General features: G+C 52.1%; 3 protein-coding genes across 7 annotated transcripts; 2 read left to right on the forward strand and 1 right to left on the reverse strand.

The window, feature by feature from the left end:
- Positions 1-24: 24 nt before the first annotated feature.
- Positions 25-3,918, reverse strand: PNRC2 (proline rich nuclear receptor coactivator 2). Of its 2 annotated transcripts, none has more exons than XM_066335075.1 (3): positions 3,758-3,918; positions 2,714-2,915; positions 25-2,279 (listed from the first exon to the last, which is right to left on the reverse strand). In XM_066335075.1, the coding sequence occupies exon 3, from the start codon at positions 2,259-2,261 to the stop codon at positions 1,839-1,841; it is 423 nt and encodes a 140-aa protein (XP_066191172.1). In that variant the 5' UTR covers positions 2,262-2,279; positions 2,714-2,915; positions 3,758-3,918; the 3' UTR covers positions 25-1,838. The 2 variants fall into 2 exon arrangements, with proteins under 2 accessions (XP_066191172.1, XP_066191171.1); XM_066335074.1 differs by having other exon boundaries at positions 2,714-2,918; positions 3,758-3,917.
- A 5,137-nt stretch (positions 3,919-9,055) lies between these two features.
- On the forward strand, positions 9,056-21,526 carry FUCA1 (alpha-L-fucosidase 1). Its single transcript, XM_066335494.1, has 11 exons — positions 9,056-9,172; positions 9,269-9,865; positions 13,984-15,095; positions 16,944-17,333; positions 17,983-18,117; positions 18,318-18,455; positions 19,107-19,212; positions 19,567-19,767; positions 19,924-20,114; positions 20,599-20,698; positions 21,272-21,526. The coding sequence occupies exons 3-11, from the start codon at positions 14,050-14,052 to the stop codon at positions 21,410-21,412; spliced, it is 2,448 nt and encodes an 815-aa protein (XP_066191591.1). The 5' UTR covers positions 9,056-9,172; positions 9,269-9,865; positions 13,984-14,049; the 3' UTR covers positions 21,413-21,526.
- Positions 21,527-22,204: 678 nt separating this feature from the next.
- On the forward strand, positions 22,205-26,410 carry HMGCL (3-hydroxy-3-methylglutaryl-CoA lyase). Of its 4 annotated transcripts, none has more exons than XM_066335057.1 (9): positions 22,205-22,290; positions 22,688-22,777; positions 23,015-23,122; positions 23,482-23,577; positions 24,111-24,259; positions 24,590-24,653; positions 25,017-25,205; positions 25,421-25,546; positions 25,818-26,410. In XM_066335057.1, exons 1-9 carry the CDS (start codon positions 22,240-22,242, stop codon positions 25,917-25,919), a joined length of 975 nt encoding a protein of 324 aa, XP_066191154.1. In that variant the 5' UTR covers positions 22,205-22,239; the 3' UTR covers positions 25,920-26,410. The 4 variants fall into 4 exon arrangements, with proteins under 4 accessions (XP_066191154.1, XP_066191157.1, XP_066191156.1 ...); XM_066335058.1 differs by lacking the exon at positions 22,205-22,290 and adding an exon at positions 22,417-22,497; XM_066335060.1 differs by lacking the exon at positions 23,482-23,577.
- Positions 26,411-26,435: the final 25 nt, after the last annotated feature.

The following is a 26,435-nucleotide window of genomic DNA, read 5'->3' on the forward strand; positions in this document are numbered from 1 at the left end:
GCCATCAGAAAACAAAAGAGATGCTTTTAGGGGGTAAAAAAAAAAAAAGTTTATTTAAATTTTGTTTCCAATTTGTACAAACATCATCAGTAATTGACAATTTGAAGTGCAGAATAGATAATTAAGTGGGATCCAACTCAGACTCTGGTGAAGGTCCAGGTCACAACACGAATTTAGAGATTGCCAATTCCGTGTGATTTGGAGCAATCATTTTGTAAACACTCAGCTCAGCTGCCACTGCATTTGGAATGTACAGAAAGACACCTCTGAACATTTCACAGTCTGCAAAATTCAAATTAAAGCACTTTTTTTTAAAGTAATCCTTGTATTTGGAAAAGAACCCTGGCTGTTCCCGGTGTCACAGTCCAGCTGTTCCTGCTGCAGGAGCAGCTGGAGGTGACAGCACAGCAGCCACCTGCCCTGGCCCTCTGCAAGATTTTACCAAAGACTGGGACAAAATGTTGTTTTACAGAGCATTGATGTATTTCAGAAACACAAAATTATTACAATCCTTCAGTTTTATCAAGCACCCGAACCCAGGCATTTGCATTTCTTGTGAAACACTTAATTTGGAACATTTCAGTGTTTTTTGCATCACTGAACACATACCTCTCCTACACATTCACAACAGGAGGATCTGAAACTCCAGCAGCTTTTTTTCCATTTTTTTTTTCAATTTTGTGTCTTTAATTAAAAAAAAAAATCTAAATAAGCCTCTTTTGCACTGATTTTACTTTAAAAAAAAAAAAAAAAAGATTACAACCAAACACAATGTGCATATTCACTGCATGTGAAGTGCAAGGGGCACAGCCACAAATGTCTTCTTTTTTTTTTTTTTTTTTTTTTGGTTATTTTTTTTTAAACAAAATATTTTTTAAAACCAGGCCACGTACTCAACATGGTCATCTTACATTCAGCAGTTTTGTACTAAAAATACTTCTGTGCAGGAAAGCCCAGCAGAAATTTACATATGCTACAATGTTTTACATGTATTTACATGGCTCTGTCTTCCCTGTGAGAACATCTAACACCTGCCCCAAACTATTAATTGTTAGAGGGGAACCAATTAATACCAGACTAAAGAACTACTCCACCTTTTCTTATAAAAATGATACAAAAAAAGTTGTTTAGAACTCCTCAGTGATGTGGGCACACAAAGAATTGGGGGGAGTTTTTTTGGCAGTCACCTGGCAATGCAAAGTCTTTAGTTGGCACTCACTGAGATTCCTGGGAAGCACAGCTGGAGAGGCTTTATGGATTTGAGTTCTTCCAGAACATTCCAGATGTTACAGGCCCAAAATACTCACCCCCACTGCAGGAGTGCCACTAAAGCTCACAGGGACAGGGCAAAGGATCAGCTGTGCCTCCCCTTGTGCCCAGGTGGAGGTTTCTGCTCTGCAGAGTGTTTAGCAAATCTCACACCAGTCTGAAAAGCAGCAAATAACCTGACTAAAGTTTTCAGTGCGTTTGTTTTTATTTTTTTTCAGTTCATGCTGCATTAAGTTAGGTAAAAGGTGGTTTTTCTACCAAGTCCAAGTCACAATTCCAATTTTGGAACAGTCCCATTTATTCTTAAATACAGTGTAAATGGCGACTGCTCAGGATTTGATTGATTTTCAAGAAAACAGCTATTTCACAGTGAGGTGAACACAGCACTGAACTTTTGAGGTAAAAAAGATGAGGGGAATGTAAACTTCCACCCCTCTCCAAGTGACTAACTACATGCAGCAAGAACACCTGGCCCTGCACAACTGTGCAGCTGGAGTTGGGAACAGCAATGCTCAAATCTGAAACCCTGACAGTCGAAATCACTTCTGAAAACCACACAAGTTACACCTTCAGGCCTGCACTTTCAGTAAGGTTTTGAGCTGAAATGTCATGATTTCTTTATCAGAAGGTTTAAAAGACACAGGGACCCAGTGGCTTGGTGGCTTAGGCAGAACACTTGGGGAGGGTGGCTCGCTGAACTTGGCCCCAGCATAGTTCTGGTTGCTCTGAGGGGTGAACAACAGGTTACGACTGGACAGAGCAGGATTCCAGCTGGGATTCTTGGGGAAGTGAACGTTGTTCTTCCCTCCTTTCTGCATGGCCTGCCATGCACCAGGAGAGGAGCTGCAGCCGTGGCCTCGCTCCTTCTTCACGTAGGTTTTCATCTGAGAATTCTGCTCTTTGTTCTTCTGCCTGTTTTTAAGTTGTTGATGGTTCTTGGTGGTGTTTCTAGGCTGGGAAACGGGAATGTTGTATCTTTCTCCACCGCCCATCTTCAACTTAAATGTCACCTGGGAAAACAACAGGAGTCAGGATAAGTCTGGGTTTTTTTTAAACAGTATTTCAGAAAGTGTTTAGATTTCAAGCTAAGGGACAAAAATCAATCTGATACTTGCTCTAAACATGCCACTTCTCTCCTTAGAAAAGGTGTAACTGGAGCAATGGGACTGACAAAATCAGTCAGTATTGAGTGCTGGAGATGTTTAACTTCAGCCTGTTAACACCTAAAGACTGGGCAAAGTTTGCACTGATAAAGGCACTCCCCAGACTTCCTGGTAAGTGTGAGAATTGCTCTGGTAAACCCAAAGTGAACTGAAAATCACCTTAAGTAGAACAGATTTAATTCAATTCAATTCCCAAAGCCCACCCCCGGAATGCAGCACAGCACACTCAGCACTTCCCTGCCAGCTCTCCTGCGTCCTTCCCCTCTCCCACCTCCATTTACCTCTCAGTGGTCTTCTCCGATTCCACGCTCTCCAACTCTTGCCCTCTTTCCTGCTTCCAAGCCTGAAAGAATAGGTGCTGCCTTGTGCTGGACTCCTTCCTTTGGCTGGGAATAGAAGTTTTCATGGGCTGATGTGCTGTCTTCAGCCAGGGAGCCGAGCCCAACATCGGATTCTCGGCACAGAAGCTCCAAGGGAGAAGTCCTGCTGCAGAAACGAGAGAGAAATTTCAACTCAGATTAAGGAAACAATGGTTTCACTTCGGGGTGGGAAAAAAAGGCAAACGGAAATAATTCCGAGAATTCAGAGTCAGCTGTGTCTCTGTGTAAGTTAAAGATGACAACGTGCTACAAACAAAACCTCGAAACCCCACCCAAAGAGACGCAGCTTTGTTTGTCTTTCTCCAGTTACATAAAGTTCACCACCGTACTTAGCATATCCCAAGTAACATTCTGCTCATGCTCTGTCTTAAACATTTTAACAAACAGTCAAGAACTTTACCCCTTTCGTTTTAGTATGGAAAAAGTAAAGCATAATGAAAAATACTTTAGGAACTGGCAGCAATACAGGAACTGCCGGTGTCCAAACCTTTCCCCAGCCATCGCAGAGCTCAGTTTATCATGTGTCAGCTGTTTCTTTAACCTCCGTTAGCCAAGCACAATTCATTTATAATCCTTACACTATTTCCCTGGGATCTCTGAGATTAATATTGCCGCACTCGAGTCCGCTCAGCTCCCGGCACCCTCCAAACTCAGCAGCCGTCCCCCCTTCACTCCCACAGCTCCAGAGGAGCCGCCCGTCTCCATTTCCAGCTTCCGCCTCGTCTGGACCGAAACCAAAAGCCGAGATAACGTCACCGGCCCCGGCCCAGCTGCCGTCTGCTCCCGCCGACCGGAGTTTCTTCGCCTCGGAACTTTGTCCCTTTTGTCACACTTTTTCTCTTACCGCCACCGAGGGCACCCGGCCCCTCGTCCCCCCTTCCCCAACAACAGAGCACAACATGGCGGCGGCCGCGCCCGGCCCTTCCCGCACCGCTCCGCCCTTACCGACTTCTGTCCGCTCCGCTCGCCCACAAGCACGGACACGCACACGGCCCTTCAGGAACCGGCCCCGCGCTGCTCCGCCGTCACCGTGCGACCCCCGCCCTCAGAGCCGCCTCCGCTGCGCTCCTCTCCGCACCGCCCCTCGCTCTCCCTCACAAAATGGCTGCCGCGTCCTGCGCCGTTTAACACCCTCTCCCTCCGCCCTCCTGGGCGGGGCAGCGCGGCCTCAGCCAATGGGAGCGCGCCGCTAGACAGCTCCACCAATAGGAGCCAAGCCCCGCCTGTTGCCAGGCGGGCTCGGGGCAGAGCGGCCGCGGCGCGCGGGCGGGCGGGGCCGCCATTTGAATCCCCTCACGGAGGGCAGCGCGGGAGCCATGGGCGCTCTTTGTCCCGCCCGGGCCGGGCTCGGCACCCGGCACTGCCCGCGGCTCCTGCCCACAGCCTCCGGACACGCCGCCAGCTCCGCCCCGGCCGCCAATCAGCACAACAAAGATAATGGGGAACGCCCGCGCCAGCTGCCGCTGGGGGCTTCAAAGAGGTGATATAATAAAAAAAGGAAAAAACGCACAAAACACCCGGCTGTGCCAGCGAGGAGCGTCCAGAGAAGGGATTCAGGGAACAAAGAGTGAAATCCAGCCTCCTCAGAGATCCCCGCAGCGTTCTGATGCCAAATGGAGGGGCTCAGGTTTGTTCAGCCCGTTCCCTACGCCTGCATTTTGCTAAAACTATTTAATGGTTAAATTTAAAGTATCGAGAACAACGTAGAGGCATGTTTCAGGTCAAACACACAGGGAAAGGCTTCCCCAGGTTTAAAGTAGCCCTGTGGCCGTGCAGATTGTGTTTATATTCACCTTCTCTTATTTTGCCTCAAAGGAACATTATGAAGAAAAAAAACCCACAAGATTTGGCCTTTACCATGTATAGGATGAATGAAAATTAGGTATACACAGGAAATTTGCACATGTAAGAGTGTTCCCTGGCCACTACTAAGGGGCCAGTCGAGCACAGTACACCACATTAAAGGCCAAAAAAACAAAGTTTGAAAGAAAATGGAAAAGAACTAGCTCTGTTCCAGCCTCACCAAGTCAGGGCAGTACTCAGAAACAACACGTGAACATTCAGAGTTTTTATTTTGAGGTAAAGACCCTGAATTCATTGAGTTACCCTGCGGTTTTAGCTACAGAAGGGGAAAATGAAACATTCGTGCTTTATCCCTAAAACATTTAAAACAAAACTATTTCCTTACCGACCTGGTGTTACAGGGCTGTGACCCAACCTAGGACAAGGTCTAAACTCTAAAAAGAAGTTCATATTCATCGTGAAGTTATTAAAAAAGCCAGCATATATTTTAATCCACAAGATGTGTTGACATACCCGAGCCCAGACCTTTGTTCCTGTTCTTTATTGTATGTTTGCACAAAGCAAGCTGAAATTAATTTGTTTTCCTCCCTTTGCTTTGGATTTCTTGGCACGGTCTTATGGCTGAGGTCCTTATAGCAGCTTGTTTTTGTCTTTAGATGGAAGACAACAATATCTGCTGTAAGCCTTGAAATTCCACTCATTAATAATTCTTCTACCACGCACATCAGCAGATTTTTCTTTGTTTCTATCTCTAGTGTGTTTATTTCTGCTAGAACACAATCTCACCCCAGTGTGAGGATGTTTTCAGGCCAGGACATGTCAGTGGGATTAAGAAACAGCGTTTTTCAGGCTGCAAATGTTCTGCTCTCTCGTCCAGGGAGCATAACAGTGTGTACTGTTCAGTTGAGAACAAGGATGACACAAGGTCTGGCTGTTTGTCCTCACTATCTTTGAGATAATTAAAGAAACATCTCGTCTTTCAGAGCTGGTTTTGGGGTCAGGCTGACACGTTTAGCCTGGGGGAGCAGGAAATGTCAGTGATAAGCCATTCCTGTATTTGTGCAGGAACCTTTCCACTGAAACAAACCCAGTCATTCAGAGGCCGAGCAGAAACACGAGGTTATTTTTTAAATCTAAGGGTCGAATACCCCAAACACCTCAAAGTCCAGCTTGCCAAGTTCTGTGTTTCACCCTTCAGCTGTCCACAGCAGTGGAAGGAAAGTTGTTCCCAGGGCTGTGCTAACCACAACACAGACAGAAGCACTCCTGAGTTCCTGCCACGTCCTGAAGACACACCACACACTGAATCCTGAGCTTCTGTCTCAATCCTTTATCATCCCTACCCCAGATTCCTTCTACAGGAGCTACTTCACTCCTTCAAACAACGATTTTTAAACCCTCTTCCCTTCCAAAGGTCTCGGTGTAACGTTTGTGACTCCTAAGCATGTGACACTACCTCGACCTCAGTGACTCATGGGCGGACTGGGATGTTTTAGCTGCCTCCAGGATCATGCTGTGCTCACACTTTATGTCCTGCAGTTCTCCAGGTGCTACAGACTTCCAGAGGCAGAGCCCCAAACGCTGCTGGAACAGGACAGTGCTTCCAAAGCCACCCCTTCTGCCACGTGGTGACACAGCCTCGGTGACCTCAGCTCCACCACACCCTCTCCTAACCTGTACACAGCATGGCCAGGGGTTTTCTGTTGTGCAAGTGTCTGCTCTGTCTGGATTCTTCCACTTCCTCCAGGTAATCCAAAGATGACTGCAATAAATCCCAGCTTCCCTCGCGTTCCCAGGGGAGCTGTGTTCACCCAAATCCTCCTCAGCTCCCCACCACGCTTCTGCTGCCACGGTGACAGCAGAATCCCTCCAGGATTTCCCCACCACCTTTAATTTTCACTCAGCACCTCCACTCCCTCTCACATCAAACATTAATCCAGCCCAGGGAAGCAGCTCCATCTGTGCTGGCACTGCCACAACCAGCAAGTCCCAGTGAAGACAAAGCCTCCGGAGCTTCATTAGCCCCAAATGAAGATGCTCCCAGCTGTGGCTGAGATGGATGTCAGCACACACGTGCTCCTGCCCGAGCGTTTCAGTGGAAGTGCTCGGCGTGGATGCTGCAGGAAGTCTGCAGCACGGATGACTCATTTGTTAACTCAGGAGTGAACCATTGCCCCAGTTTTGTTTCGCAGTGACGGGTTTCCGGCAGCGGGTGACTTTCAGTAAACTCCAGCTGTTTACTTTCTGTGGCTCCAAGAGCCCCATGACACACTTGAAACTCCTTGGACGTTTCTACTCGAGCCAAACATTAACCAGATCGTTAATCCAAGTTTCCTCATGAGGGAAACGTGCGAGCTCGTGTTTGCTTTAAAATCTGCATGAAAGCACTGGGTATACAGTAATGTTAAAATATCCTTTATTTTGCCTGGCACAGGACCCATGTTCATCAAATACAGCTCAGGATATTCACAGCAGGGAGCTACAGGAACTAACCAGGCATTTGAACCTCTGCAGGGTAAATAGAGAAGGGGCTCAAGAACCCAAACAGTGTGATAAAACTACAAACTTTAACGGCTTAAATCTCCTTATAAGTATATTGATATAAGATTTAGACATGAATTAAGTCGGTGTCCACCAGTACCCGAGTTACATCAGCTGCAGAACACGAGTCCCCTCCTCTGCACTCGTGAATCACAGCCAGCAGTGCGTTGTGCATTGGGGTGTGTGGGTGTGCACAGCACCGGGCAAACAGCGCTGGGAGTAAAACCACCGCAGACACCGACAGATCGCTTACCCAAACACGGAGCCTGGGGGGTTTAAAGGGCTTGTGCTGAAGCAGCTTTGTCACAGCTGACAGCTCTGCAAAACAAACACATCCAGGCACCACTCCCGAGTCACTCCCTGTTTTCTGCCTCAACAGCTCCCCGTTCGAACCCCCCCCGGCTCTGAGTCACAGAGCCCTGCAGGAACTTTGAGCCTGTTTAAATCGATGTGCCTGGTTCTATCAGCAGGAAAGAACATTTGCACCTGGACCCTCCTCCCTCCACCAGGGCAGTAAAGGTGTTTCTGCAGCAGGCCGGGGCACAGGAGAATCCCTCGGACAAGCTCTGTTTGCTCTCAGGAGCTGTGCTAGACAGGGCAGTAAATTTGAAGGTATTTTTTGAGCATTTTCTCTAGGAGTGCAGTAGAGTCACTCACCGATGCTCTCTGAGTCACACCTTATCAAGGTGAGCAGTTCTCCCACCCTCAGCCCCATCTGCACCTCCCAGCTAACAAATTCCTCCCCAGCAAACACAAGGGTCAGAGAAAGAGGAGCAAACCCCTGACCTTCCACAGAGCACAGACACTTTTCCTGCAGGGGTTGCTGTCTGAGTGTCCTGTCACATGCTCTGTGTCCCAGCACAGCCCCAGGCAACACCTGCACAGCATTTCTTCGAGCCCGGGTATGGGGGAGTTCCCAAAGCAGGCTTATTCCCGGCTGGATTAACTGCAGTTGATGCCAGGGGGACAATATCCAAGCTGACCAAAAAGCCTTTACCTTACAGGAATCGGCTGTAATGGTTTTCCTTTAGTCTGTCAGGAGACTTTTTGTTATAAATCAGATTCTAACCATGCTGCAATAATAAGATTTCTTTCCTATAACACACGTTCCTGTGACACAACAGATCCCTCTGCAGACAGAGGAAATTTGGGTCCATATTTCACAGGATGCTGCTGGGTTATGAAGCAGGGAATAACTTGAGGCAGGGTGCTGCTGTTGGAACTCAGGACCAGTCTAAAGAAACTTTCTGGTTTTCACCTGCTCTTTACAGTCTTGTACCTTTTCCTACAAATTTCTCCGTTCCTGGGAACGGGAATGGAAGAATTATTTTTGGAGGCAGAGCGCTGACATCCCACCAACTGCTGTGCTGACACCACAGCCCGTGATGCCTGTCATGGTTATTGTGGTTTCCAGACTCCCTCCTCCTGACAGAGTCAGGCAGGTCTCTGCAGAGCCATGGAATTCCCTTTTCCCGGCCAGGAGGAAGCGCTCCCATCCCAGTTTTGCCTTTCTCCAGCTGTCCCCGGCAGCTGTGCGGCTTTCCCTGGAGAGGGCAGCCGAGCATCGCTGAGCTCCGGCGGCGCCTGCGGAACCCCTGAGCCGCAGACGGTGGCAAAGCAGGATTTGGAGAGGACGGGGTGTAACCGCTCGTGAATCCACCGAATGAGGGAAGTGGGATGGCAGCAGGAGGGAAAGTTGAGTTCCCAGCTGGAGAATCGAGTTGCGATGGGGCTGTGGGGTGGCTCTGGGGTGCATCCAAGGGCTAAGGATCACATCCTTCCTTCACTTCCAAGGCTCCCCACTACAGCCTGTATGGTCCACACCAAACCCCAATATGGCCAAGTCCTCTGGGGTTTGGGGCGAACCTGCCACCCCCAATTAACGCGGTGATGTTGTCCCTGGTGTCACCCGGGGGCTGTCCCTGCTCTCCAGCGCCACCAGCACAACCCAGCCCCAGGCAGCGGCTGCCCAGCCCAGGGGGAAGTGGCTGCTGGAGGAAGGATGGATGAGGACAGGTACAGCAGTGACCACAGCCTCTGCAGCCCCGGGTCCCTCCTGACCACAGGGATTGTGTAAATGAAGATTTTAAGCCATTTCCCTTCCACTTGCAGGGAGAAAATCATCTCCTTCCTCTGGCATGAGCCGACTGTGTGTACAGAGAAATTCAGGGGCACAGGTGAGGTTTGTGCTGCTCGTGGAGCTGCAGGCACAGACAGCAGACGTCTGAGCTTGCCCTTAGACCTGCACACAGCCAGGTACATTCAGATTTTTCTACATCTGCCTCCTAGTTTTTTTCCTCTCCATACTTTCCCCAGAGAAATCAGGAGAACCTGAATGTCTCTTGCCTCCAACCCTGCAGTTACATGGAGAAATGAGAGGGACTGGGAGGATTATTTCAGCGAGCTGGAGGGTTTGGGTGGTTGTAGATGTGGTACGAGCAGGCAGCAGAACACAACACCCAGAGGAGAAGTGGGGAAGGAAAGAAAACCCGACACACATTCTCCGAAAGAATGTGACAGAGAGCGAGGAAGCAGAGGAAGGATTCACACTGATGGATTGCCAACCCAGGGGAATAAACCAGAGTGGTTCAACGAACCCAGACAAAACCAGAAGTGCTGTGAGAAGAGAGGGAAGCAGGCGCTGTCCGCAGCTGCACCAACTGCCCTGAGAACTGCAGGGATGGGAAGCCCCAGAGCATCTGTGGGGAGGTGAGTGGTTTGTGTTTGCTTATCTGCAGCATCCTGCAGCCTTGGCTCCTTTTCTCACACGAGAAGACATCATCCCTGAGAGCCCTCGGTGCTGCTGAGCACCAGGCAGGCTGGGGAGACTGCCCGGGGACATTCCTGGGATTAGCAGTCAGCTCTTCGGGATAAACTGCAAGGCAACGTGTAACACAGGGTGGGAAATTGGCTTTTCTAGGATGGATTCTTAAGGAGAAGGTGAAAGGTAAGTGCTTCGTTGCAGGCTGGGGGTTAACTCTTTACAGCTGATTTGGGGAATTGTTAATGTTGGATCAGTTCATCAGGAACTGGAGTGACAGGACAAGGAGGAATGGGTTCAAAGGAATTCTTCCCTGTGAGGGTGGGGAGGCCCTGGCACAGGGTGCCCAGAGCAGCTGTGGCTGCCCCTGGATCCCTGAAAGTGTCTAAGGCCAGGCTAGAAGGGGTTTGAAGCAACCTGGGACAATGTAAGAATGGCACTGGATGGGTTTTAAGGTCCCTTCCAACCCAAAGCATCCCTGGATTCTGTGTGTCAGAGGTATTTCCAAATGTCTCGTGGGGATGTGATGCTGAGTTCAGTGGTTATGATGGTTTTGGTGCAGTGAGAGCAGCTCTGGTTTTGCCCTGCTTTGTGCCCAAACTTGCAGCTGCTCTGCACCCACCCCATCCTGGGTTTACTGTCCCCTCAGGCAGCCACACATGGGCAGAGCTGGACTCACAACAAATCACCAAATAATCTTCGGGGTGACATTTGAGGCACACAAGTCTTACATCAGGGAGGGAATTCCACTTGGTGTTATTTAATGTGGCCAGCAGGACAAAGCAGGGTGAACAGCTAATTCCAAAATAATGGGAAAACTTCTGCAACTAAACCAAGAAATCACATCTAAACTAAAATGTTTGTAAAGCAAAAGATACTTTGCTTCTTCAGCAAGTGAAATTTGCAGGCATTTGTGACAATCTTTTGCACAAATCAGCCCACTTGTTCATAGCAGGTGATCATTTAAGACATTTTATTATATTGTAAAGCTCAAAACTCTCCGATATTCTGAGCATGAAATATTCAAGAGCAGCCCTTTCAAAGTGCTGCAGGCACAATGCCCTGGCTGATTGCAGCAGGAAAACTTCATTTGACATTATCTAAGCAACTGGTAGGTAAGTTGTGAATTCAGCAGGACGCGGTGGTGGCTCTGTGAGTGCAGAAGCCATCCCAAGAGGGAGCAGGGATGGCGCTGCTGCGTGCGAGGCACGGCGAGCCCGACAGCTGGAATCAGTCACAGCGAGGCACTGAGAAGGAAAAGGGCTTTTTCATTTGTAAATTTAATTTCCCCCGAAGCCAGTTGGAGTTATTAGGCTGGAGTGAGCGGGCTCGCAGCAGATCTAGCGGGAGGGGAGGTTTCTCTGCTGCTCGGGGCACTTTGCAATCATTGAGGCTGTATCAGGAATATGTTGCATTCCCAAGTATCTGGATCCTGTTCCTAATAACTCACCCCTCGTTCATTCACTTCCTTGTTGCTGGGGGAGTTCTCCACTGCAAGGACACGTTATTTTGGCAAATTATTCCCTACCTTGGGCCTTCCTGCTGGCAGGAGATGCTGTGCTGTGATCAGAGAGTTAATCCTGTGCAGAACCCCAGGGAATCTCGGCTCAGCTGCTGCACTTCCAGGGAAGCAGTCCCTGGATCTAAAGGAGAGTCGGAAGCCACTTGGCTCGTTTTTGTTGAGCTGAGCTGCCAGCCCACAGGGCTGGGACTCCCTGGGCTTGCCAGGCTGGTTGTGAGGAGATGCACAGCCATGTCTGGGGCTGGAATTCCCAGGGAGGTGGAGATGCTGCTCTTGGAAAGGGGAATTTCCACCCTGGAAGTGGGACTTGTCCCATGGAGGATGCTGCAGGTCAGCTCTCCCTCAGGAACCAGATATGGGCTGGCACTTTTCCCAGGAGCTAAGCCAGGCAGAGGGCAGAGGGCATGGACAAACAAATCCAGGGGCCCATCTGGCAAGAGGAAAATGTCCTCTGAGCAGGAAAAAACAGCTTTGTGGCCAAAAAAGAAAAAAAAAAAACAAACGAGGGACAGGAGTGCAAGGATAGGAGCTCTTGGCACTGCCTGTGTTTTCAAGCTCGTGCAGAGGAGACCTTTTGCTGGAGCAAAGCCCTGTGCTTTTCCTCGTGGACACAGGAGCTGCAAGGAGGGTCTGGGGGAGCAAAGAGATCTGTCCTTGTCCTTCAGCCTGAGACAGAACAGATGTGGGAAAGGCAGATCAGGGCTGGCTGATTGCTGTGAGCCCAGCACACGATTTTGAACCTGAGGCTTATCTGAGTTTTTTCAACTTACTGAAGAGATCTGGGCCAGGACAGGCAGTGTTGGAACCCTGGTCACTGAGAATTTTAGACTTTCTGTGCTGACAGGCACTAGGCAGGGAGTTATTTTAACATTATAAGCTGATTCTGTCCCCAAGCAGCAGAACGTCAGGGATGGCATTTTGCTGCCTTCACTCCCTTGCCTGGTGTTCAGTGGTTTCCAGGCTCCTAAGGATGTTAGTTGGATATTGCACAACTGCAGGACTGAGGATTTACGATGGTGCTGGGAATGCTGGCTGCAGGTAATGGATGCCAAGGTGATGCTGGAGGCTGCTTAATGAAGAGATGTCTTAGTTTGGAGGCTGGGGAGGTTTGGAGACTCAAGGCAGTTTCTGCTCCAGTGGTCCCTGGCGAGTTCTGCTATATAAAAAGTCCATCTGTCAGCTAAATGCATCTCTCTCCAGAGGGAGGGATGTTGTCAGGTTTAATAACAGCAGTTGGTAATTCCTGCTGCCTGTGTGGTGTTTCTCTGAAGGGCTGCAGGAAACGAGAGCGCTGAGATCTGAGGGCAACACCCTGGCCCTGTGCTGTTACCCCATGCAGGAGCCTGATGTAAGAGGAGAGCAGCTTGCAACAGTCAGCCACACGTCAACCCAAAGTCCAGCACTCCTCCAGCCTGGAATGCCAAGAAATCCCAATCAGGATGGCCCTGCTCTGCCTGTAGTGTGCACTGAATTCCCTGCAGCCACCTACGGCCCAGCCCTGACAGGCAGCAGGACTCAAATGTGGGGCTGGGGCTCTTCTGTCACCTCCTGGGCAGCCTCTTGAGTCATTGGGGGTATTTTGCAACTTCTGAAGCACAGGAAGGGTGCTGAGTGTCGGGGGGGGATTCAGTGGGGAAGGAAGTCCCCAGACCAGGTATGAAACTCGTGTCACGGCTGAGATGTCCTGGAGAGGTTTGCTGGGCAGTGCTGGCTGCTGTCACCTCCACCAGCAGCTGAATTTCACACAGCAGGCAGGGGAGTCACAGATGGAGGGGCAGAGGTGGCTGGAACCCACAGGGCAGCAGCCCTGCCCCTGCTCTGTGGCCGTCACACATGCTGGCCATGGCTCGTGTGCTGGGGACATTTCCTCTTTCACAAGACAGCCAAGGGCAGGGAGAGACAGTGACTTGTTTATTTTGGGGGAAAGGGAACTCTGTCAGCTCAGTGCTCTCATCCAGCAGAGAGAACTCCTAATCCATGGCCTGCATGAGGGATCCTGGAAGCTTTTGGGAAGGGAGGTCCTGTTCCACGGGCTTGGGCACAGCATTTTGCTGTAATTCAGGCAGGTTTGGGGTATCCCACAGCTGCTTCTTCACCTGCTCTCTAACCAAGTCCCTAACCTGTCTCTGCCCATGGCCCAGTGTCCCCATGAACAGTCCCTTCCTCCCTTCCCGTGCTGCTGGCCCTGAGCAGTGAATCCTGGAGGAGCAGTAAGAACTGGCTCAGGATTTGTACCATTCTCAGCGTTGTTGCTTCCCTCTTGTGGTGAGGAACCAGCCTGGGAGACTGAGGCAGGACAGCCAGGGTGCCCCTGGGCTGTGGGAAATGGGACACTTCCTACACTGGGAATGGGTCTCAGCCCAACAACCGGTGGGACAAAGCCTGGAGCTCTGCTGGGAAAGCGTGGATCCAGCATTTGAGCTGTGCACCTGAAAGCAGCTCTCTGTGGGCTGATTTCATTTTGCTCGCTTCCCTCTGAAAGGAGACAAGTGTCTGGGTTGAATCTATTGCTTGTTAAGTCCTCTTCACCTCCACCTTTTTCAGAGCATGTGAAGAAGTGCAGAAGGAAGCCGAGGGCTCTCTGTGAGCTCCCAGCTCCAGGTGAGCACCATGGATACTTGCAGGACACCTGCAAACGCCTCCAAGTGCAGCGGGAACACCATGGAGTGCTTCATGGTGCTCAGCACCCAGGCACAGAAGATAAGCATTGGCATCCTGTGCGGCCTCTTTGGGACAATGTGCGTTTTTGAGAACTCCTTGGTGCTCTACCTGATTTTCTCTTCCCCCGGGATCAGGAAAAAGCCTTCCTACCTCTTCATCGGCAGCCTGGCCCTGGCTGACATCCTGGCCAGCATCATCTTTGTCTGCAGCTTCGTCAACTTCCACGTGTTCAACGAAGCTGGTTTCTCCAAGGAGGTGTTCCTGCTGCAGCTGGGAGGGGTGAACACATCCTTCTCTGCCTCCCTCAGCAGCCTGCTGCTCACAGCCCTGGACCGTTACCTCTCCATCAGCCGCCCCTCAGAATACAAGCTCCTGATGACCAAGAAAAGAGCCTGGACAGCCCTGGGGGTGCTCTGGCTCACCTGTGCCACCATTGCTTGCCTGCCCCTGCTGGGCTGGAACTGCTGCATGCTGGATTCCTCCTGCTCCGAGCTGTTCCCTTTTGTGGATGACAATTACCTGTCGAGCTGGCTCTGCTTCATCATGGTGCTGCTGGGCTGCATCATCTACGCCTACGCCCACGTGCTCTGGAGGGCTCGCCAGCACGTGGCCTACATGGAGAAGCACCAGGCACAGGCAGGGAAGCAAAACACCCGGATGAGGATGGACGTGATGCTGGCCAAGACCCTGGTGATGGTGCTGGCTGTGCTGGTGCTCTGCTGGTCGCCCGTGCTGGTGCTCATGACCTACAGCGTCTTCTCCAGGCTGAACGACCACCTGCGCAAGGTGTTCGCCTTCTGCAGCACCCTCTGCCTGCTCAACTCCATGGTCAACCCCATCATTTACGCCCTGAGGAGCAAGGAGCTCTTCTCCTCCCTGAGGAGGGTGTTCTCCCACTTCAGGAGGCAGCTGAAGGCCTCTGAGGAGAGCCCAGAGGCAGAGAGCACCCACAAGTCCTCCGTGATAGAGAGCATCTGTGAGGACACGCACCCAGTGTAGGGGGGCACCTGTGGGAAACCCACACACTCGGGCTGGAGGGAACACTGGATCACTTTTCTCTTCTGATGGAAGTTGAGGGATCAGCTGTGATACGGAAACAGCTCCTGCTGATGTCACCCTTTGACTCTGGGACAGACTTTGCTCTCAGGCACAGGCTGGGATTGTTGGGGTGTCCTGTGCAGGGCCAGGAGTTGGACTGGATGATCCTCAGGATGTCCCTTCCAGCTCAGGATATTCCACGAGTGTCTGATAATCACCCACCAGGGGAGGTTCAGGTTGGACATCAGCAGGAATTTCTTCATGGAAATGTTGGTCAGGCTTTGGAAGGGGCTGCCCAGGGAGGTTTGGAGTCCCCATCCCTGCAGGTGTCACCTGGATGTGGCACTCAGTGCTCTGGGCTGGTGACAAAGTGAGGACTGGGCACAGCTTGGACTGGGAAGGCTTTTCCAACCTCAGTGGAAAGTTCTCACTGTGGCTTAAGGACTTGGCCAGAGCTGGGGCAGACAGGAGCTTGCAGGCAGCACATTTCTTCCAGCAGAATTCAGGAGAACTGACCTGGAAAACCACGCAGGTGTTTGTTGGATGTTATGTTATTAAACATATAAGCCATTTTCCAGGTTTTTCCTCCTTTTCTTTCCTGGTGTACAAAGTCCTCCGGGTGACACGTTTAAGCCCAAACTGGGGCAAATACTTTGAGCATGAGGAACTTGATTGGGGTTGTGTTTTTTTGCAAATGACGCAAAGACAGCACTTTTACAATGAAATGGGACAGGGCTCTTTCACCAGTGACCTGGAGCAGCTGCCAGCTCCCAAAATGCCTCCAACAGGGATGAGCTTGGCCAGGGCATGGCCACGAGGCCCTTCCCCTGTGCCCTGTGTCCCAGAGGATGCACCCAGGCCCTGGGAGGGGTTGGGAGCCCTTCACTGGAGGGTCTGGAGAAGGGGAGACTGAGGAGAGACTTACCCAAAATCTGCAGGGCACTGAAGGGGCAGCTCCAGTCTTTGTGACCATGGACAGGATGCAAAGGAGCTGTGCCTGAGGAGGTTTAGGTTGGATTTAGGGAAAAGTTCTTCCCCCAGAGGTGCTGGGCACTGCCCAGGCTCCCCAGGGAATGGGCACAGCCCTGAGGCTGCCAGAGCTCCAGGAGCCTTTGGACAGAGCTCCAGGGATGCCCAGGGTGGGATTGTTTGGGTTAGGATATTATTCCTCGATTTTGGGGCTTAGCCCCACTGCTCCTCCATCCTATCCCATCCCAGGATATTATTCCCCGATTTTTGGGCTTAGCCCCACTGCTCCTCCATCCCATCCCGGGAAATTTATTCCCTGATTGCTGGGCTTAGACTTGCTGCTCTTCCATCCCTTCCCGGGATATTATTCCCCGATTTCTGGCTTATCCCCGCTGCTCCTCCATCCTATCCCATCCCAGGATATTATTCCCCGATTTCTGGCTTATCCCCGCTGCTCCTCCATCCCATCCCATCCCAGGATATTATTCCCCGATTTTTGGGCTTAGCCCCGCTGCTCCTCCATCCCATCCCGGGATATTATTCCCCGATTTTGGGGTTTAACCCCGCTGCTCCTCCATCCCATCCCATCCCGGGACATTATTCCCCGATTTTGGGGTTTAACCCCGCTGCTCCTCCATCCCATCCCATCCCGGGACATTATTCCCCGATTTTGGGTTAACCCCGCTGCTCCTCCATCCCATCCCATCCCGGGACATTATTCCCCGATTTTGGGTTAACCCCGCTGCTCCTCCATCCCACCCCGGGACATTATTCCCCGATTTTGGGTTTAACCCCGCTGCTCTCTCCCCGGGCCGTTCCCCGCGGTCCGGCCGCAGTCTCGAACCCGCGGCGCTGCGGAGCGGCGGCGGTGACGTCACGGCCATGGCGGCGCGGGCGCTGCTCTGTGTGGCGGCCGCGCTGGGCCCGGGGCTGGCCGCTGCCCGCTACCGCCCGGACTGGGCCAGCCTGGACGCCAGGCCGCTGCCTGCCTGGTTCGACCGGGCCAAGGTGGGGGTGTTCGTGCACTGGGGAGTGTTCTCCGTGCCGGCCTGGGGCTCCGAGTGGTTCTGGTGGCACTGGCGGGGCCAGCGCGATGCCGCCTACGAGCGCTTCGTGCGCCGCCGCTTCCCGCCCGGCACCACCTACGCCGAGTTCGCGCCTCAGTTCACCGCCTACGACTTCCAACCCCGCCAGTGGGCACAGCTCTTCCAGAGGGCAGGGGCCAGGTCAGCGCCGGGACCGGCCGGACTTGGGGTCCCTGAGGGGATGAGTGCCATGGCTGGGGGTCCCTGAGGGGATGGAGGGTCCCTGAGGGGATGAGGGGTCCCTGAGGGGATGAGGGGCCCTGAGGGGATGGAGGGTCCCTGAGGGGATGGATGCTGGGTCTAGGGGTCCCTGAGGGTACAGAGGAGCCATTTCTGGGAATCTGTGAGCTACTGGGGGTTACTGAGCAGATAGAAGAGCGTGTCTGGGAGTTCCCAAAGGAATGAGGGGTTCCTGAGGGGCTGGAAAAGCTTGGGAAGCATATGAGGATATTCCCAGGAGGATGTAGGAGTCTCTGAGGAGATGGAAGGGGCAAGGCCGGGGATCCCTGAGGGATTGATGGGTTCCTGAACAGTGCTGGAGTTCCTTGAGGGGCCATGCCCAGTGTGCTGAGGAGATGAAAGGTCCTAAGTATTGACTGTTCTTTCCCACACTAACATCCACTAAAAGCCTCTCTTATATTTGCTTCTAAATCCAAAGGATAGTGACAGACAGCTCCTCACAGTGTGGTTATCCAGTGCCTTGCTGTTTTAGTGACTGGGTTTGCAGTGAGGCTGGGAAATATCCCAGTTGTTCCTTTGCCATCCCAACCAAACCCTTTTCCCCTCTCAGATACGTGGTCCTGACCACCAAGCACCACGAGGGCTTCACCAACTGGGGCTCGCCAGTGTCCTGGAACTGGAATTCTGTGGATACAGGGCCCCACCGAGACCTGGTGGCAGAGCTGGGAGAAGCCCTCAGGGAGAGGTATGGCCCTGCCAGAGAGCTCCTCTTTCCCAGCCCGGAATCCTCCTGCCTGTGCTTGACAAACAGCAGGAAACCCCGAGCCCAGCGTGAAAAATGGAGTGCTCTCAAATAATGAAAAATAATAATGCCAGTAATTTAATTTCCACCGCTTCTTAATCCCCACTGAAGCCTAACTCTGCCCTCTGTGTTTTGTCCTTCAGCAACCTGCGTTATGGGCTGTACCACTCCCTGATGGAGTGGTTTCACCCTCTCTACCTCGCTGACAAACAAAATGACTTCAAGACCCAGAGCTTTGTTTTAAAGAAGACGATGCCAGAACTTTATGACCTTGTCTTAAAGTAAGAGCCACAACCAGTTCAGAACCACCAGCATTTCCTGCTTTCACTTCTGTAGGCAAACGTGCAAAGTGGGTGCAAAGAAGAGAAATTGTAATTTTTGCCGAGGCAAATTCTCTTTGCTAACCAGTAGTGATTTGTGGTGATTAGAAAAGGGATTCACTTTTGTCCTGTGCAAGGTATAATCTGTAGAATGAGGCAGGGACAAATTTTTCTTGCAGAATCAATTCCCTTTAATCCTGCCTTTGTGCAGGGTGGCTGGAAGTGGAACAAATAGTTCAGTATTTAGCAGAATAGAAGAGTGATTTCGCTGTGGATGTGCATCCTTGCCTTGCTCCCCCTTGCTGACAAAAATACAAGGCTTGGCCTTGTGGGTCGTTGTCCCAACTCAAGAATGTGCCTCATAATCACCTTTGAGGTGACAAATTCTGGGTTTTTTGGAAGAACTGCACCCTTTCTTGAGCTGTGGATCAGCACCTTGCTCTTTGCTGCTGCAAGAACCTCCCGTAGAGTTTTGTGTGAAGCAGAAAATGAAGGAAAATGCTCCTGGTGACACCAGGCAGTGGGAAGGGGAGGTGAAACGACCCCACACCCAAGAAACTCAGTGTGGCAGGAGCAGACAAGCCATTGTGAAACAACATCTGTCTCCCTTAGATACAAACCAGATCTGATTTGGTCGGATGGAGATTGGGAAGCTCCAGATTCCTACTGGAATTCCACCTCTTTCCTTGCCTGGCTCTATAACGACAGCCCTGTCAAGGTACCAGTGCCTGCTGCCCCTGGTGGCCTTGGGTGGGTGTGGAAGGGAGCTGTGGGATGTGTGATCAAACCTTGACACTTGCCAGACGTGTTTTATGCTCTGACAAAGAGAGAACCTTGACTGTGCTGCTGTCACAGCTCCACTGTCCTTTGCAGGATGCTCGTGGGAGGCTCAGGCCAGCTGCTGTGTTGCCTCAGCTCCTACCTGAGTGAGCAGAGGGAGGGATTCAGCCTTCTCAGAAGGGTTTCCATCACACAGGGAATTTGTAGGTGCTTCCTCAGGGGGTGTGACTGCCAGCTGGACAGCCCAGGAACAAAAAAGGTTCTGTGCCCTGAGCTGTTTTTCTTCTCTCAGGACACTGTGGTTGTCAACGACCGCTGGGGTCGGGGCTGCTCCTGCCACCACGGGGGTTTCTACAACTGTGCTGACAAGTTCAGGCCAGGCACCCTGCCACATCACAAGTGGGAGATGTGCTCCTCCCTGGACAGGCTCTCCTGGGGCTACCGCAGCAACATGAGCCTGGCCGAGGTGATGGATGAAATGAGCATGATTGAGGTGAGAAACCTGCCGTCAGAACAGCCTGGGGGAGGATTCCTGGGAGTTAGAGGCCCCTCTGATCAGAGGAGCAGCTGATGAGGATAAAACCCCTCAGTTTCTGTGTTTTCTGAGGTGAAGATGATGCAGTTTGTTGTCTTGCTTTATCTGCCACAGGAGCTGGTGCAGACCGTGAGCTTGGGCGGCAACTACCTCCTCAATGTAGGACCTACCAAAGAAGGGGTGATTGTCCCCATCTTCCAGGAAAGGCTCCTGGCCCTTGGGAGGTGGCTGGACACCAATGGGGAGGCCATTTATGAGTCCCAGCCTTGGAGGGTGCAGGTGGAGAACACCACAGACACGGTCTGGTAAGGGCTCTGCTGCTCACACCTGAGCTGATGTTTATTTCTGATCTTTGCTTTCATTTGCTACACTCTGTAGTCTTAGGAAATTAGGATTTCATCCATCTTCCTTCAGTAGCAAGACAAATCCCTTCCTTTAAAAGGTGTCCATGCTGTGGCTGTCAGGACTGTTTAAGTAGCAGTCCTGGCCCAGAAATGCCAAAAAAATGGGGTTGTTTTCATTTCCTCCAGTGTGTTCAACCCAGAAATGCAGAGCAGGGATCAGGGTGAGGCCAGGCCAGGTTGGCAATGACATTTGCACACATGAACTTTGGGTTTCATCAGCCAGCACTGAGGGGCTGATGGTGAGTCCAAAGTGACAGATCTTGGAGTCAGGGGGAAGTAGGTGACCCCTGTGTGGTGACAGAAGGCAAGGCAGTGTTCTCCTGCTGTCAGGAAAGGTCAGTTTTGTGTCTGGTGCCCTTCACCTGCTGAACTCCTGCTCCCTCAGGTACACCTCCAAGGGCCCAGTGGTGTTTGCCATCTTCCTGCTGTGGCCTCGGGACAATGTCCTGTGTCTGTCCTCACCCATTCCATCCCCAGGCACACAGGTAAGGGACTTCAAACACGATGCACACACTGAGAGCCCTTCTGGGGGCGTTTGTGGGCTGGGAAGGGCCAACCTGGATTTATCTAGGAGCTGGGGCAGTGGGGAGGTTGTGTGCTGTGGGCTCCTTGCAGCATCCCAGGCTGTTCCCCAGCCTCTGGCTCACGTGGAATGTGGCACAGGAGTTGCCAGCACAGGCTCGTGGCTGCCAGGAAAGGTTCCTCTCTGCAGTGTTTTGATCCTGTTGTTGCAGGGGAGGGAAGCAAATACCCAGAGAGCAGGAGGGTGTTGTCCTCCAGCCCGGATCCAGCTCAGGTGCAGTGCCCTGCTCGTGGCAAATGTCACCCTGACGCAAATGTTTGAGTGTCCTTTGCTCTGAACAAACAAAGGGGGCAAAGCAGCAGCAACAAACAAACCCCAGACAACAAACTGGAGCCTGGTGTGGCCTCAAAACACCCCGTGTGTCACCCCCCTGTGCCACGTGAGGCACGGCTGGGGACCTGCAGGGAAATGCTGGGCTGTGCAAAGGGGGCTGGTGAGCTCCAGCTCAGTGTCCCCTTCCTTCCTTCCTCTGCAGGTGACACTGCTGGGCTTTGGTGGCACTCTGGAGTGGCAGAAACAGCCAGGGAAAGGGATGCTCATAACCCTGCCCTACATGCTCCCATCTCCTCTCCCCCCTCAGTCTGGCTGGGTGGTGAAGCTCCAGGGTGTGAAGTGATGCCTGTGAGGGGCACACAGCATCTCCCGCTGCCTTTTTCACTGAGTCCAAGAGGATTTTTATGTTTCACGTTGAATACATCATTTATCACTTGAGTGATAAATCTCTCCTCCAGTCTCTGTTGCCTTGTGTTACTTCAGTGTTGGTTTGAACAGTTGTGATCAGCTGCTTCCATGATGACTAAATCTAATGGAAGCTTGCTGGAAGAGATTTGGAAAAAATCATCTGTAAAAATCATGACACAAATCCATCAACAAACTTTTATTGATACTCTGCTGGGGACAGCTACAAGAAAAGGTTTTGTTCTTAGGGAATTTGCACTTGTGCTTGCACAGTTCCAGTGAGAGCAGCCTCCCTGCAGGGATGCTGAACTTCTTAAAAAGGTTTGAACAATGTGTGTGTGAGACATGAAACTGCTCCCCAGAGCCCAGGTTGTTCTGAAGGCCCCTCAGCATTGCTCACAGGCTTTGTTTTATTCCTGTCCGAGCAAAACCGGCCAGGACACTTGGAGCTGAGCTGGAGCGGAGCCCCGGGGCTGGGCCACGTGCGGAGCTGCTGCTGCGGGAGCTGTTTGTTACTCCAGTGACAAACACCCAGAGACCCGCTCACTTGGAGCGCCGGTGATGACGCCGTTACAAACAAAAAATAGGGACAAAAAGGGACAAACAGAGCCGCGGCCTCTTTGCCTCCCAACGCCGTCACGGCGCTGACCCCTGGCGCGGAGCGGGGCCCGCCCCAGAGCAAACAGCGCCGTGTTTACCCAGCGCGGCGGCAAAGCGGCGCTATAAGTGCGCGGCGGAGGCGCCCCGGGCAGTGCGGAGGGGAAGATGCCGCGCTGTGACACGGGCTCCGCGCCGCGGGACGGCGCCTGGGCACAGGTACGGACGGCGACAAAGCGACACGGCGACAAAGGGACACAGCGACCGCGGGACCGCCGCCATGTGGGGGCGTGGCGCGGTGACCACGTGACTGGAGAAACCACGCCCCCTCCTGCCAGTGTCACGTGGGGGGTGTGTGCGGTCACGTGAGCGGACATGGCGGCGGCGCGGCGGCTCTTACCGCGCTGGGCGGGATCGCTGCGGCCCGTGAGCGACTGGGACAAAGGACAGAGGGACTGGGGACCGGGAGGGGAAGGGTCCAGAGGGGCACCGGGACAGGCACTAACGGGGCTGGGGAGGGGCAGGGCCGCTGCGGGGGATCGGCACCGCGCCGAGCGGGGCTGTGGCGGAGCGGGGCCGGGGTCCCGGGGCTCGCTGACGCTCCGCTCCGTGCCAGGTGAGCTCCGCTGCGGCCGCCACCGGCGCCTACCCCAAGCGAGTGAAGGTGGTGGAGGTGGGACCCCGCGACGGGCTCCAGAATGAGAAGGTACCGGGTTCCCTGCACCTCCTGGGGGGGAGTTTCCAACCAAATCCCCCAAACGCCCCCCTGTGCCCACCAATGGGGGGGTTCTTTAAATGCTGCTTTTTGGATGTTGAAAATGTGCTTTCTTTTTTTTTTTTTTTTTTTTTTTTTTTTTTTTTTTTTTAATGGTGGAAGTGTTTATTGTGGAAATAATAATAATAACTTCAGGTCGCTTTTTTCTTTTCTTCTTCTTTTTCTTAGAATATTGTGCCCACCCCAGTGAAGATCAATTTAATCAACATGCTGTCAGAGACAGGACTGCAGGTCATAGAGGCCACCAGCTTCGTGTCCCCCAAGTGGGTTCCTCAGGTTGGTGTTCAGACAGGATTTACAGTGTTCCAAAATGCAGCAATCCAGGGATTCTGCTTGCTCCCAAATCCCTGTTACTGGGCAAGAACCAGCAGAGGAGTGACAATATCCCAGAGCTTCCCTTTGGACCCTGGGGAAGAGCAAAGGGACAGCCAGGTCACACACAAACAGCTGTTTGTGCACATTGGCCTGCCTGGGTGACCCCTGACCCCTCACAGGGTGCAGTTCTCTTTGCTTTTAGAGGCTCTGAGCCCTGAATATTTCCATTCCCTTCACAAAAAGGAATCTTGATGATGATTTTCTGACTGGCAGCAGTGGCAGTTGTCACCCTCACAGACGTTTCCTGGTTCCCTTTGCAGATGGCTGATCACACTGAGGTCATGCAGGGGATTAATAAACTACCTGGGATCAGTTATCCTGTGCTGACTCCAAACCTGAAGGGATTCCAGGCAGCGGTAAGGGCTGGGAAAACCTGAATATCCACACTGGTCCTTTGCTCCTGCACCTGTGGCTTCACCCTTTTCAAGGCAAAATCTGATTTGTCCTGGTGGTCTTGCTGCAGAATGAACTGAGGGAAGGATTGGGGTTCTTTGGGGGAAAAATACTTTTATAAAATGAGAGAACTGTAGTCAGAGCTTGTAGATCACAGAGTCAGTGAGGTTGGAGAAGAGCTCCAAGATTTTCAAACCTAAATAAACAAGGCAGATTTGTTTGGGAACAGAAGAGCCTCTGTAAAGGGAAGTTCTTTATGGGCTGGTTTGAGACATTTCTACCAAGAGTAGAATTTGATACATTTCTACCTTGAATCAACACTTGGCCATGAAATCCTGAAGCTGTGGCTCTGTTTTGTCATTTCCCTCACAAGAAAAAAATCACCTGGCTCTGACTTAACAGCAGTGCTGAGTTGAATGTTGGCCCTGCTCATCTCAGGGCTCTTTTCCACCCTCAGTGGTCCTGTGGTTCCAGTTTAGGATTTTTTGATTTGCAGGTGGCAGCAGGGGCCAAGGAGGTGTCCATCTTTGGGGCAGCATCTGAGCGGTTCACTGAGAAAAACATCAACTGCTCCATCGAGGAGAGTCTGGAGAGGTTTGAGGAGGTGATGAAGGCAGCAAAGGAAGTCAACATTCCTGTCAGGGGGTAAGGAGTTCCTGCTGGAATTCACCCACGTGGTAGCATTCATTCTGGAGTAACCCAGAGGCAGTTTGGATCAGATTTTCTTGGCAAACGTCCCCCATGGGAATGCACAGATCTCATCCCCTCCTGTCCCATGGGCTCACCTTGGAAAACTTCACACCCAGGGAAGAAGAAATTGTTGAAATCCTGTAACCTTTGGTCACTGGATTTCTGGAATATAAAATGGATTCTCCCATCTTACAGACATGGAAAATGCACAAGTCCTGACTGATTTGTCCAGTAGAATCCCACTGCCCTTTTCCAGCTAAAACTGTGTTGTTTTTTTAACCACAGATACGTTTCCTGTGTCCTTGGATGTCCCTATGAAGGGAAGATTTCTGCAGCTAAAGTTGCAGAGGTGAGTCAGCCATCAACACAGCCAGAATTCCTGAGAGGGTTTTGATTTCTTTTTAGGGATGTGAAGTGGGCACTGGGGGATGTGTCAGACTTAAGGGAATATCCAGAGACTGAACCAGAGCTGGAAGGGGGAATTGAGGGAGGTTTGGGCACCTGGAGGTTCTTAATCCCAGAGAAAATTGTCCAGGGAATCAATCACTGTACAGCAGGAATGAGCTCTGGGAAGGGAAGGATCTCCAGGGAATCACTGTCCAGCAGGAATGGGCCCTGGGGAGGGAAGAGTGTCCAGGGAATCATTGTCCAGCAGGAATGAGCCCTGGGGAGGGCAGGATGTCCCCTCAATGCCATGCTGGCTGTGGCACAGGTCTCCAAGAAGATGTACTCCATGGGATGCTACGAGATCTCCCTGGGGGACACCATCGGCGTGGGCACCCCAGGCAGCATGAAGGAGATGCTGACAGTGGTGATGAAGGAGGTGCCCGTGGGGGCTCTGGCTGTGCACTGCCACGACACCTATGGACAGGCTCTGGCCAACATCCTGGTGGCCCTCCAGGTGAGATTCCTGCTCTGCATCACTCACTTACGCTGTGCTTGGCTTGGAAAGACCTTAAAACCCAACTTGTTCCATCTCCCACCATCCCAGGCTGCTCCAAGCCCCATCCAGCCTGGCCTGGGACACTTCCAGGGATGGAGCAGCCACCCAAATGAAGCAGCTTTCCTTGGGAAGGGCAGGTTTTGTGCTTCCCTTGACTGTGGGTTTGTTTGCAGATGGGGGTGAGCGTGGTGGACGCTTCGGTGGCCGGCCTTGGGGGGTGTCCCTATGCCCAGGGAGCCTCAGGGAACGTGGCCACGGAGGATTTGGTGTACATGCTCAACGGGCTGGGCATCCACACGGTGAGTGCCACCTGCCCTGGGCCTGGGGAGGGAATTCACAAGGTGACAGGACAAGGGCAATGGCTTCTCTTTGTCAAAGGGCAGGGTGAGGTGGGTTAACAGGGAAAAATATTCCCTGTGAGGGTGGGGAGGCCCTGGCACAGGGTGCCCAGAGGAGCTGTAGCAGCCCCTGGAGCCCTGCAAGTGTCCGAGGCCAGGCTGGAAGGGGTTTGGAGCTCCCTGGGATGGTGGGAGATGTCCCTCAAGGGTGTCCTGTGCCTTTCCCATGCAGGGAGTGGATCTCCAGAAGCTGATGGACACAGGCACCTTCATCTGCAATGCCCTGAACAGAAAAACCAACTCCAAGGTGTCTCAGGCCTCCTGCAGACTGTGACACTGGGTGGAATTTCTCCTTGGATCAAGAAGAAACGGAGGGTCCTCTCTGATCTGAATCTGGCTGGGATTTCTCTCTCATCTCCCGAGCTCCTTCCCAGCGTTTGAGAAGAAGCTCAAAATCCACCAGAATGATGAAGAAATGAGAGAATGTTCTGTTCTGTTGTATTATACTGGACCTTGAGGATGTCACCAGGTGCCTTAGAGAAGGGAGGACGTGGAGGGGCTGAGGAAAGCTCTGAGCAGAGCAGCACCCAGCAGCTCCTGCCTGCAGAGCCACCGATTGTGCAGTTAGAGCACTGCTCCAGGTCAGGCTTTGCCCTTCTCTCCCTTGCACAAATGTCCAAAGGCTGAGCCCAAATCCTCCCCTGGTGCTCAGCCTTCAGGGACTGTGGTTCTGCACTGTGTATCTGTTGTAAGATACCTCGAAGTAGCAGGAGTAATAAGCATAATATTTAATAGTCTGAACTATTAAAAATTTGATTTAGTTTGGTTCCTAGTGCCTCTTCTGTGTGGA

The sequence above is a fragment of the Sylvia atricapilla genome, chromosome 24 (assembly GCF_009819655.1).
Source record: "Sylvia atricapilla isolate bSylAtr1 chromosome 24, bSylAtr1.pri, whole genome shotgun sequence".
In the NCBI taxonomy this organism is placed as follows: Eukaryota; Metazoa; Chordata; class Aves; order Passeriformes; family Sylviidae; genus Sylvia; species Sylvia atricapilla.

What these genes read in the sequence shown, in the direction of transcription:
- FUCA1 (XM_066335494.1), top strand. Translation starts at nt 14,050, where the DNA reads ATGGATACTTGCAGGACACCTGCAAACGCCTCCAAGTGCAGCGGGAAC. An exon ending in GGAGAAGCCCTCAGGGAGAG is followed by an intron (nt 18,118 to 18,317) that starts GTATGGCCCTGC and finishes TTTGTCCTTCAG; the next exon opens with CAACCTGCGTTATGGGCTGT. An exon ending in ATAACGACAGCCCTGTCAAG is followed by an intron (nt 19,213 to 19,566) that starts GTACCAGTGCCT and finishes TTCTTCTCTCAG; the next exon opens with GACACTGTGGTTGTCAACGA.
- PNRC2 (XM_066335075.1), bottom strand. Translation starts at nt 2,261, where the DNA reads ATGGGCGGTGGAGAAAGATACAACATTCCCGTTTCCCAGCCTAGAAAC.
- HMGCL (XM_066335057.1), top strand. Translation starts at nt 22,240, where the DNA reads ATGCCGCGCTGTGACACGGGCTCCGCGCCGCGGGACGGCGCCTGGGCA. An exon ending in GGGACGGCGCCTGGGCACAG is followed by an intron (nt 22,291 to 22,687) that starts GTACGGACGGCG and finishes GCTCCGTGCCAG; the next exon opens with GTGAGCTCCGCTGCGGCCGC. An exon ending in CCCCCAAGTGGGTTCCTCAG is followed by an intron (nt 23,123 to 23,481) that starts GTTGGTGTTCAG and finishes TTCCCTTTGCAG; the next exon opens with ATGGCTGATCACACTGAGGT.